Source organism: Chroicocephalus ridibundus, chromosome Z (genome assembly GCF_963924245.1).
Source record: "Chroicocephalus ridibundus chromosome Z, bChrRid1.1, whole genome shotgun sequence".
Classification (NCBI taxonomy): Eukaryota; Metazoa; Chordata; class Aves; order Charadriiformes; family Laridae; genus Chroicocephalus; species Chroicocephalus ridibundus.
In genome coordinates, this window is record NC_086316.1 from 86,319,555 (window position 1) to 86,332,373 (window position 12,819).

The window sequence follows — 12,819 nt, forward strand, 5'->3', positions numbered from 1 at the left end:
CATGTTTTAAAACTTGGAAACCTGTCACACACTTTATCTATATTTCTGTTGCAGTGTTTGATTTTATTTATTTTTTTTTGTCCTGAAGAAAAGATACATCAGCAAATCCATTTTATTTTTTAAGAGGTTTTAATTACTAATCAGAGTAACTGTTTAAAGAGATGGAAGGATTTCTCATGAAATTGACATTAATGGGGATTGCAGTCAGGTAATTTAAAGGAAAAAAAAAAGTCATACTCTGTAACTTTTAAATAAAATATGGTTTGTACACTCACATTTTAGCCTAGATTTTGGGCCAATTTATTGAAAAGATACAGAATTTGATACATTATAGGTCAAAACTTTGGGGCCAGCTAGTTTTGTCGTTCATAACAAATGTTCTTGTTACCACCAAGCAGTTTCTAGGAAATGTGCTATGGTCTTGTTCTTCTCCTAGAGTCATTCTGGAAGGCAGGAGCTTTTTTTCCCCAAAACACGAGCCTAATTTTGGTTCAGGGAGTTGGAGAAACTACTGTTGTTAGCAAGAGTCTAGGATAGCTTTTGAGTTTCTAAGCAGAGATACCAGCACTGCAGTTATCAATGAGGGGTCGTCCTCCACGGACTTGCACTGAGCAAGTTGGGTTGCCTTGAGCAAGCCAGCTCATAATACTGCTGATTTCTACCATCTCTCTGCGTGCTGAGGTGTGGATGGGTTTAAAATGGACTCTCTCTCTCTGTGGAGACTGTTATTCTGGAATAAAAGTAACTTTGGAAAGAAGTTGTAATTACACATTATGATATTCCCCCTTAAACTAGTGGAGACTGAACATTCTGAGATTTGATGTGGTATGCACGTGTAATTTGTTTTTACAGTATGACTTTCCACTTTGCCTTTTCAAAGTTAGCTTTTCCAACTCGGTTGTCTCTCGTCAGGCAAAATATTTGACCTGAAAGTATTTGCAAAGGTATTTCTTCCCGGAGCATCAGACTGTTGTTGAGGGTTGCTTTTTCATTCATCTACAGAACTTACTATTGAATGACAGATTTTTCTGGTATGCAAAACAAGCTTATAAAAGGAAAAAGAAGTTTCTGAGTTGGGGTGGGTTTTTTGTTTTGTTTGGTTATTTGCTTTGTTTTTAAAAGGCTGTTTACCAAAAGGTGGACCTCCAGGCTGAGGCCGATTTGACCAACTCTCGTTGAGGAAGAAATTCCTTAACCTCTGCCTATATAAAGGCAGTATCCAAGTAAAACAAAGAAGTTTTTTTTATCTGAAAAAGACAGGGAACTATATGACTGAATAACCTTTTAATATGGAAGTTGAGAGTAGAATGTGTCAGAATTAGAATCTTCACCTTGTACTGATTTCAGTACTAAGTAATCTTTTCCTTTGGCGTTAGAACCACAGTATCTTTTCATTGTGAAATTATATATCTGATGTAGAGAGGGGAAAAAAGGTGGGAAGCAGCTGACAGATTCTGTTCAGGTGAAATTTTAATATAAAATTTTAAAAGTAATTTTTTTTATGTACTGTAAATAGAGGGAATGGCTGCTAATGGGAATGGAGTCATAGAGGTAGCTGTAATCTCTGCTCATAAGGCAAATCAGAAAAATATCACTACTGGTACTATTTGTAACTTGTTGAGCGCTTTCAGTTTGGTCTTAGAAGTGCTGACAAGTCCCAGGTGATGCTTCTGCCTCTCAACAGTCTCAGAAAAACCCGCAGGGTTCCCCGCTGTCTGATGCGGTTCTGTCTGCTGTAACGCTGTTTTCTTCCTCGCAAACATGGAGAAGGCAAGCTAGTCTTTGGGCAACTTAGGGCGTGCAGCAGTAGTATATAATGACTTGAAACATTTGTGAGAGAAGTGAGAAATTCTGTTATATACTTACATTTACTTAATATTGATCGTTTATGATGAACCTTGGCATTTCACTTCTTTCCCCTTATCTTTGTAGGGAAGAGGTGGTGTAGATTCAGACAGAAGGACGAGAAATTCAAGTTGATTTTGAGTTTCCTTTGTCTAAATACAATTCATATAGTCACTAACAAATGGTTCAAATTGTTGTTTCTGCCAATGTAAATTATTTTTAAGCCTTTGGAAGATTGAAATATTTTTCATGTAGTTTTAATCTGCCTTTTATATTTTAGGGAGATGTGCCTGTGGGACGTGAATGATGGGAGATGCATAGAGTTTACTAAACTAGCCTGCACACATACTGGTATACAGGTTAGTACTTTGTGTATGCTTCGGAGCTCCTGTTCGTATTGCAGATAACTACAGATCGGTTATCAAAGCAAGGCTGGTTTGTTTCTTTTTAAGTTTAATAATGACACTATACGCATAGTGAAATATCTCGTAGTTAATGCGGTGTCATCAAATGCCCTAGAGCTGGAAATATGTGCTGTGCTTCGGCATTGGGGAAAAAAAAAAAATAATGAGGCTGGAAAGAAAGGAGGAAAGGAGAACGTTTTTGGAGGAGTCCTGCCGGGGAGGTGGGAGCATGAGGATGATCTTGGCAGGGAAGGCTGAGGCAGGCTCTGTCAGCTGTAGGAGCTGGGTGTGCAGGGTAAGGGTTGCCTCGGGAAGGTAACAGGACAGGGGGGACCTCTGCAAAAAGCTCTCCTCAGCAGTGCAGAGTAGAGATTTTTAAACACAAGGCGTAGGGCTATACTTATGAAATTACGGTTTTGTTGAAAAATGAAGTAATTAATGTCTCACACAGAGTATAACCTTCTTTATTTTGTTAATATCCGTTTAGTTCTATCAGTTTACAGTTGGGACTCAGCGTGAAGGGAGATTATTATGCCATGGACACTATCCAGAAATTCTTGTTGTGGATGCCACCAGCCTTGAAGTTCTTTATTCTTTATTATCAAAGATATCTCCTGACTGGATCAGCTCCATGACTATCATTCGATCCAATAGAACACAAGGTAATTCTCGTTGTTGTTGTTGTTATGGCTTTGCCTCCCTGTAAGAGAAACAGTATTTTCAACTCTTTCAAGAACCTGGGGAGGAACTAGAATGTTGCTTCTTGTGATCTTGGGCAACACCCAGCAAGCACTAACCCTTCTGAAATGCAAAGCATATATAGTTGTTTCTAGTACCTGGAAAAAGAGGCAAGGTTAATATCTATGCAGTATTGTCTCTGTTGCTGTTCTATTAAATGGGAGTTCTGGCTCTGACTAAAATGTAGCTGCTGTCTCCTGAACAGAACATAAAATCTAGCCAAATGGCTCTGTGTGTGCGCTCGGCAGGATCCAGGCTCACCTAGTAAAAGAATTTGGTTCTGTCATCTTCAGTGTGTCCACGTGCTGAAACCTGAAGCACAAGGAACCTTCCTACAGGACGAGTGATTGTGTTTTTATTTTGAATAAAAGCACATTCTGCTAGGGTGATAACTTATTTTCTCTTTGAGAATTGAGAAAGCGTTCCGGAGAGCACTCTGAGAGCAAGAGCCTGGAATCTGGCACAAGATGGGAGGAAGGGGTGCAGGCACTGTAAATGCTAAGGCTGTCATCTGCATTACCAACGGGATGTGTAGTATGCACCGTGATCGCTTGGCAAGCTGTATGTTGTAGTTTTTGACAAGATACATACGTACCATGAGTATTTCTTGTGATTAGTAGCTTTACAAAAAGGGCTGTCATAACATTTTCAAAGCTATTATTGTAGGAAATGTGTTTAAGGAATGTGCTGATAGAAGTACACAATAGGGTTAAAAAACCCGAAGAGTATAGAGGGAGGAACTTCTAAAGGTGATGACAGTTTAGGGGGAGATGTGTGAGTGGGCTCCTGTTTGGAGGTGGATTAGTTGACATGGTTTGAGGTGATACCTGTCCACAGATCGGCGTTGCTCTGCTAGTTTGTGTTAATTTGTGAGGCTTCAAATTCTGGCAGCTGAGGAGGAGAGGTGTCTCATTCAGGTTTTCCGCTTGTGGAGACTGTAATTCCTAAGAGGTTTGGGGAATGCTAAGGAAGAAGATCCTGACAAAAGAAGAGACTTTTGTCTTGAGTTAAGGCTGACAGCAGTTGTAAACTGAGTGCCCCCACAGTCCTGGAGTGGGAAAGCTCAATTGCTATCCCCACAACATCTTAAGTTGCTGGAACAATTGTAAGTGAACTCTGGTACTGTTTCTTGATATTGCGTTTAATTTTATTTCTTTCTTTCATAATTGTTTTTATGTTGTAATCTAGAAGGATTTTGGTCCCCTTGGATTTTGATCTTACACCAGACTTCTCTGGTAGAAACAGGAATGTCTAGAAAGTTTGACTAGCACTTGATATACTTTGGTTTTTGTGAAGGTAATGACTCTAATGGAGTAGTTTTGCAGAGGTGGCCTTTGGGAAACTGCAGCCAAGAGATGCTTGGGCAGGTGCATGGCTAGAGCGTGCTTCCCATGAAACCTCCATGTCCTTATAGGCTGCAGCAGGCACACAGCTCGGCATGGGCGAGAAATCCCCTTGCCTTTAGGGAGTGCGATGGGACAGCCCGCAGTGCCCGATACCAATACTAGAAACAACCGTGGCTTCCCTTCCCCCCATTTAATTTGAGCCGTAGTATTAATTAAGAGAGAGGAGAATGAGACTGAACACAAACCCATGGAATGTGCATATGTGCTTCTGGAATTCCACTTTGCAAGTAAGCATTCGATTTTGAAGCAAACACTTCAGGAGTGTTTTGATAAACTTTAATGTTGAGGTACTCTAAATATATTTTTGTACTCGGATATGTACAAGTGTGCAACAAAATGAAGATGTCCTTGTACTTATCAGCCTAATGTTTGTTTTTCCCCAGAGGATACTGTTGTAGCAGTTTCGGTGACTGGCATCCTGAAAGTATGGATAATAACCTCTGAAGTTAGTCGCATGCAGGTAAACAAAGGCTTCTGAATTAATGATATTTCCTGTTGTGATGAAGGGAGAACTTTTATTAATGCTGTTTCCTGTTCTCTCAGCTACCTAATGATATTACCTTTTTTTTTTCCCTCTTTGCTATTTGAAAATCAGCTTCCTTGATTTTTCTTCACTGATTCTTCAAGTTACCAGCAGAACTCCTTATCTTTCTCATGTTTGACTCAGAGAACTTATTTCAAAATTAAGAGTAGGATAATCTCCCAATATCTACAAGTCTATTTTTTTTATTTGTACCACATAATGACTAATGCTAATAAATATTCTTGATAATATACAAACATTTTTCTTTTAATTTTTCCCTCTTTAATAGTCCTTTTCTTCAGTTAGGTCGTCTTGTACTACATTTCACAGGAGTTCTGAGTTCCAAAGGGAATTTAGTAACAAAGACTGCTACAGTAATGTTTAACCTTCCAAAGTGATGTGGATGCTGCACTGCATCCCTAACTTTATTCAGTGCAGGCAAAACTTTTATATGCAAGAGCTTGCAGTACAAGTACTCATTAGTTGAAAGAGATGATGCTAACAATTATGTGTTTACTCTGTATAGTACAGGTTGAAGAAATAATTCAGAGTTAAAGCTTGCCCTGTACTGCGTAGGAATTGTGTGTCTTTTAATACAATGGTGGAATTACAGAAATTACTTTATCACAATACTTCATTTTTTTTTTAAGATTAAGTTCTCCAGCTGCATTTCTTATGCTCCTAAAGATATCTGTATGTAGTTTTTAACATTTTTCATTATAGTTTTATTATATCATACTGTATTACTAATATTATTAAATTTAGTATTAAATGTTTAGTATTACATTTAATAATAAATGTAGTATTTTATTTGAGAAAGATAAGAAGTGTGATGTGGGGATGCCTGAAGGGTTTGCTGAGCAGGGAATAGTTTTAGGAATATTCATCACTAGGGATTATCTACAGCTCTCTGTTATTTGGCAGTTCCTGCCTTCCTGTGTACTAATGAATAAAAGCCTTAAAGGAGGTTTGCTACATGTCTCATAGACTTCTGGCAAATTACCTATTCACAGAAACATCTTGTAAAAGATATACCTTACTATAGATGTTTAGCAACTGTGGAAAAACTACCTTATGATATATAAATGAACCTGTTTATTTCCACAATATTTATAATGCAAAGGCAACACAGTTTGCAGTAGCTTGGAAGACCAATATAATGGATTCCTAGCTTTTGACCCTATTAGTGGACAGAGGTGGTATTCACTCTTTTTTATTTCATAGTTTCCAATTTGATGAGAGCACGTTTGCTCTGAAAGCATTTTCTGGAAAGCCCTTGTCAGGCAGGGAGTGGTGTTTTAGCTAACATCACGTTTAACAGTTATGCTTAAGGCAGCTGGGAGCAGTGAGGAGTATTGGCTGTTACGAAAGTAAGGAACACAAAGACATAACTAAACGGGAGCTTATCACAGTCTAGTCTGTTTGGGATATGGGAAACCTTGAGAGAATGAAATGTGAGCTGAATCTGCTTAGTTTCACTGACTGTCTGGATGCACTAATTCATTGACAGTGATGATACTAAATAGGCACCGCTAATCTGTGCAGCTGGGGAATTTGTTAGACTTAAGTGACAAAAGAGGATAGCACGTGCTCTTGCAGATCTTCTTATGAGAAATAATAGAATGAGAACCGCTACAAGTGTTTGGCTTTTCCTTTAAAGTTGGCCATCTGGCATCTTATGAAATAGCATAGTCACGTTTCCATCACGTGGTCTCTGTCATGTCCCTAAGTTCAATTTGAACAAGAAGAAAAATCAGCTGGGTATCTTCTGATTTCCATCTGTATGTGATTCTGTGTAGGGACTCTCAGTTTCAGATGCTGGTTGCTGTCGCGCTGTCTGAGCACTCGATGGTTTCTGTGTAGGACAGAATGCTAACTGCCCATCTTGAAGATGAGGAAATAATATTTCAGTAAAATACTGTTTTGCACAGAGATCTGTAACAGAGAAAGGAGTTGTGATCTAGGACATCTGAGCCCCCGCTTCTGCCTTAATTGTGTGGCTATCCTGACTTTTCTCTGCCCTGTCTCGATAAATAAGGTGTGTTTTTATGAAAGTGAAGAGCCCTGTGAAATCAGTTCAAGTGAGTGGCATTGCAGCCACGTCTTTCTGTGAGTCTCATGTTTATACCCACAGCAGGGTATCTGCAGCCTTCTCCAGGTTTTTATAACTGTAAGCCAAACTTCTCAGATGATGAATGGCATGGCTGTCCCTCCTTTCTCGAAGGTATCCCGGGTCAGAGTGAAGATGGATGGTCAGTCAAAGTGAGGATTAGCTTGGGAACTGTGTGTTGTGGATCTGGACAGGGTAGCAGTGACCACGCTCAGTACAACCAGAAGAGAAGGTTTTGCTTCGAGGTGGGGCCCACATTAATTAAAGTACAGCACTGATGTGATAGACCAGTCTGAGATTCAGACTCAGCAGAGGGTGTTTGGCCGAATGGTCAAGATCCCGTGCTATTTGACAGTACTAAGTTGAATCTCAGAAGAACATGGTCAGCACTGACTGAACGATAACCCTCTGGCCAAGGGCAGTCTCCAGCCGAAACCTTTGAGACGTGATCATGCCAGTGGACACGAGGAAGGGAACGGGCTCGTGTGTTCAGCAGTTCAGCTCCGCTGGTGTGCTGGTCAGTACTTGTGCCTGATTATGGCTATATCCATATGCTGTCTAAAGAAAAGTGATAACCTCCTCTTGGCGTTAGTTTTGTCTGTCTCTACAGCCAATTTCTTACCTATCACTTCTTCAGTTCTGCTTTTCTGCACATTTGCTACTCTTGTACTTGTGACAGTCTGCAGGCTTGGCTCTTTACCACAGGAAAGTTGGTATTCAAGATACAATATACGCATAGGAGTATCAAAATAAACCAGAAGTGGGTATTTCAGTTAAAATTTACAGAAATACTGACAACCTCATGACTTGAGCAAATTTAAAACCATCAAGAAATACCTTCTGTAATAACACCTTCAAAAAAGGTAATGTGGCTCTATTTAATTTCAGATTTATAGTTTTAAATAAAATGCCGTTAACGTTGGCTTTGTTTGGTTTTTTTCAGGATACAACACCGGTATTTGAAGAGGAGTCAAAACCTATTTATTGCCAGAACTGTCAAAGCATTTCTTTCTGTGCGTTTACCCAGCGGTCGCTGTTGGTAGTGTGTTCCAAGTACTGGAGGGTAAGGCAAGCTAGCTGAACAACACCTGCCTGTCTTTTACTCTAGAAGCTGATTTTTATTAAATTGCCAGTAAGACATTTAAATCAAGATGCTCTAAGTCCTTTTCATGTGGCTATATTGAAACTGAAATTAGCTGCTGTCTGGGCATCTTAATCTGTAATTGGTTAATGACAACGGACTTTTCTGTTTCTTTTCAGGTGTTCGATGCTGGAGATTATTCCCTCTTATGTTCAGTCCCTAGTGAAAACGATCAGACCTGGACTGGGGGCGACTTTGTATCGGCTGATAAAGTGATTGTATGGACAGAAGATGGACAAAGTTTCATATATAAATTACCAGCCAGGTAGTCAACAGTGAACGTTTTGAGATAAAAACACAAGCAACTTTTAAGAAATCTTGAGTATCTTTGGCTTTTATTTTGTTACAAAATCATATGGATGTTGCAGAAACTAGTATTTCATGAGCATATTTTAAAGCGTGTATCACCTAAATGTATCACGTGGGAGCAATGCTCAGTAATTCAGGTTGCCACAACCAAGATTGCTTCACTATTTTCTGATATTACGCTAACTCTTTTTCACTTCCTAATGGTGCTGTGTGATGGGAAGAGGTGTGTTTTGCTGTTGAACAAATGTCATGAATTAAAATAAAATTTCAATATTTCCTTAACCAGGTCTCTATAAGGAAGAAATAAGATTTTGCTCTATGGAGCAGAACGTAAACGATGACTGTATTATTGTAACAGAGTACTCTCTCAATCTGTTAAGGGAAGACATGAACAGCTGAGTTTGTGCATGTAAATGTGAAAATTAATTTAAAATTAAGTATCAAAGAGGTTAAATAAATGTAGAGTGACAAAAGTAAAATAAAAACTTTTTTCTCATTTCTTCTGACGTGTTCATGAGCTGCACACATCTCTCTGTTCTGGGTAGAGATAGTTTTATCTTGAACATCCTTGAATATTCTCGCGTAAATCAGGCGGGGACTCCTTTCTCAGCCCCTGATGTGAGCAGAGCGTAAGGGTGGGAGCAGAGCTCTCTGGTGATCTGTTGGAGGAATCCTTGGGTTTGTTGTGTTTGGCCCTGAGTCTGAGGCCAGATGTGTTGAAGTCCAAAGCACCCTGAAACCAGGCTCCCTTCATTCTTTTTTCCTTCAGTTCCAAGCGTGTAGGGGAACTGAGCTGGACACACTTTGGAGCGGCTGTTAATTGACAAAGCATACCCTGTACATTAAAATTAGAGTAATGATCTGCTATATGCTGTGTAACAATTGAAAAATGTAATGTTCAAAGGCTTGGGGGTTGTTTTTGCATAGTATTATTTAGTTAGCTAGTGATGTAGCAATCACTCTCTACTAATATAACGATTTTTTTCTTTCCTTTCTATTTGTTCTTAAACGCAGCTGTCTACCAGCTAGTGATTCATTTCGCAGAGATGTGGGGAAAGCAGTAGAAAATTTAATTCCACCTTTACTGTACAGTGCGTTGGACAGAGCAGATAAACAGGTAAAATCTTTGGTGTTTCTTTTATGGACTGCATTTCTTTTTTTAGAGAGTTGAAACATGCGTACATCATGACCAGTTTTTCCTCTTTCAAGTAGACCTTTAGGATTTCTTCTTTTCCTGAAGAAAGTAGACAGAGGCAAATTGCCTGCAGTTTGGTTTGGTTCTTGTTGGTTTTCAAATAAATGCAGAGGTTAGTCTCTGGTCAAGTGAATCTTCAGTTCCTATATACCAACGGTTTATCATTCATCAGGGCCTGGAGAATTAGAAGTTAAGTTGTGATGTGCATGATGATTAGGCAATAACTGAGTACCAGCTCTTAGTGTCTGAAAGCTTACATCCTTGCACAGTAAAGAAAATCCAATTTTGTAGGCCAAAGTCCTCTTTGAGCTATACTTCACTTCATATTGCACTGTGAACTGCATCTGCTATAAATAAATGTATCTAAGCCTGCTGTACGATATATCTAGTACTTACACCTATGCTACTAGGTATAAGTAACTGTCTGATCTACAAATGCTCTTATTACAAGACTACTGTAGGAATCCTTTTTTTATTTTAACCATTTGAATTGTTGCCAGATTTGGACACTGAAGCATTTACATATTTGATTATTATTTTCTTTATGTTGTCAACCAATATCAAAACTTCTTTGCTTCTGTTGCGGACCATGTTCCTTACTGAGTTAACGTATCTTCAGCTCACCATTGTAGTTAGGATGTTGACAATTTTAGAATGCGCGTACACACATATAAAATATTCTAAATATATTTGGGTTGGTTCTAATTATATTTATATAACTCTTTTCCTCTCCCCTAAGCCTGTGACTTGTTTTGTAACTAAACCACAACTTCTTCTCATTCATATTGTTATATTTCTTCTTTCTCCTGCAAGAAAGATAAAGCATAAAGTAGCTAGTTTTTGTCCTGCTTTTAAAAGGCACAGTGGATTATGTGGGGAAAGCAAATTTTGAGGTTACTACGTGGTTTGCATGCGTTCTGAAGTTGTTAATTTATCTTTTTAACAGCTACTAATATGTCCGCCAGTTACTCGCTTCTTCTATGGACATAGGGAGTTTTCCTATAAGCTGTTAATCCAAGGAGACTCTTCAGGGAGACTGTGTATTTGGAGTGTGCCTGATACTCTTGAACAACAGGATAGCGCCAAAGGTATACCTAACTAACAGTCTTGTTGCCAAGTCCTTTAATGGGCATCTCATAACAAAAAAAGAGTGGTTTGGGGCTGGGTATAAAGCACTGCTGCTTTTCCTACAAATCCATGAAGCTGGGTTGGCTTTTTTTGTTAGCTTCCTGTAAGAGTTATAATAACTTAATTTTTTTCATATATGATCAAAATCTTAATTTACTATTAATATTTTTCAGGTATTAAGATTTAACTGTTTGGGGATTTTTTGTTGTTTTTCTTGTTTGTTTTTTCAAATATTAGCTATGGTCATTGCCCTCAGCCTGTGTAACTTGTAGTTTAAATCATGTACTCTTCCAGTTCTCACATATGTTTTCCATGGTCAGTAAATTAGTCTCCATTATGTACCTTTTACTTTGTTCAAAGTGTTGTAACATGGCATATTTAAATTTTGAGATCTTCTCAGAAAAGCATTCCTAATTTCTGTTCTTAATTTTTTTTTTTAATTTTTTTTATTTAAATCCTCCTCCTGCCTCACCCCTTCCTTTTTTCTTTTTGAACAGGACTACAAACAACAACTTCAATATCCCTCCAGGAAGCTTTTGATAAACTTACTCCTCGCCCTGCTGGGATTATAGACCAGCTAAGCCTAATCCCAAACATCAATGAACCACTTAAAGTTACGGCCAGTGTGTATATCCCAGCACACGGGCGGCTGGTTTGTGGGCGTGAGGATGGAAGCATCGTTATTGTGCCAGCAACACAAACGGCTATAGTTCAGCTGCTGCAGGGAGAGCACATGCTCAGGAGAGGTATGCAAATAAGCTTTGGAAAAGCACGGCTGGATTACAGCGTGCGCCTGTTGCGTCCCAGATATGCTTGAGGAAGAAATAGTTTCGCAAAGTGAGCATTAAATCATTTTACACGTATATATCGTGTAACAGAGAACTCCTCTCTGTATTCTGTAGTTAGTTGAGTGTTATACCTTGGCCTGCTGTTGTATATTTTGGTTCTAGATAATGTTATTTTAATGCTTTTGTGATCATAGTTTCAGAACAAGTATTTGGGATTTGATTCTTACAAATGCTGATAAACGAGACACATATAAATATTTTTCTGTAAATATACCTATGAGCTTGTCAGTTACATACAAGGCTGTTGGTTGCACTGTTTCCTTTATATAACTGATTTACTTTATTAAAAAATTATTTTTTTTCTTAACATGAAGTTGGATTGCCTCAAAATGGCTACATTATTCCACAAATAAGCATTGATGATTTGTATCCTCATAAAAATACAAAAGTGCCTGTGTGTATTCTACGTAAGGCTTGCTGTGCTTGCTAGAAAGCATAATCACAAAGAGGAAGAAGGTCACCTATGTCATGCAGATATTGCACAGAATACTTGATTCTGGTATTGAATTTATTTGGCCCATTTTGTCAAATTTGCTGTCTAAAAAGACAGTTTTTCTAAGCATCTATTGCAATAGTTAAAAGGTTAGAATGAGAATGATTTAACCAGTGTATTTGATCTCGGTGAACAGAAGGCTCACCGTTCTTGCTGTGTGTTTCACAAAAAATTATTTTCCTATTTAAATTTGATGTCATTAACCTATTCTGTGCAAGCACCAAACGCATAACACCGCAGACTGGAATGCCACTGTTGTGGCCAGTGCGGAGTGAGATTATGCGGTTTTCCTGGTGCTGGTCCTTTTGGTTATAACCTTGGATAAATTAATGTTTGATGGGGAAGGGAATTTATTTTTTCACATCTTTGTGGCCTTTTTAACTTTTTTTCTGGATTTTTTTTTTTGTGGGAGCAAGCTGTTTTAAGACAGCTAAATTACTTTAAAGTGAGCTTGTACAGCAAGACAAAAGGAAGTATTCAGTCCATGTCCAGTAAAAAAAAATCATGAACATCTAAAAAAAGAGAGGACTAATTCTATAAGAACTTCTGTCAAAAATTACAGTATGTCTGTATTTACTTATTTTTTTTTAATCAAGAACAGTGTTTTGGATTGTTATCTGTTCTATTGAATTGTGTTTCTCTCCCTCTTTTCCCATTCCCTTTCTTCTCTTATCCGATT

The 12,819-nt window shown here is 38.4% G+C and overlaps 1 protein-coding gene across 2 annotated transcripts in view; it reads left to right on the top strand.

Moving 5' to 3' along the window:
• Nucleotides 1–12,819, top strand: part of WDR7 (WD repeat domain 7) — a 124,583-nt gene that overhangs the window by 13,071 nt on the left and 98,693 nt on the right. For both annotated transcript variants that reach the window (XM_063319837.1, XM_063319838.1), the window contains exons 4-11: nt 2,126–2,204; nt 2,737–2,911; nt 4,777–4,853; nt 7,970–8,089; nt 8,287–8,432; nt 9,491–9,593; nt 10,618–10,759; nt 11,297–11,545. In XM_063319837.1, the coding sequence (XP_063175907.1) occupies nt 2,126–2,204; nt 2,737–2,911; nt 4,777–4,853; nt 7,970–8,089; nt 8,287–8,432; nt 9,491–9,593; nt 10,618–10,759; nt 11,297–11,545 (1,091 nt within the window). The remainder of the gene's footprint in view (nt 1–2,125; nt 2,205–2,736; nt 2,912–4,776; nt 4,854–7,969; nt 8,090–8,286; nt 8,433–9,490; nt 9,594–10,617; nt 10,760–11,296; nt 11,546–12,819) is intronic.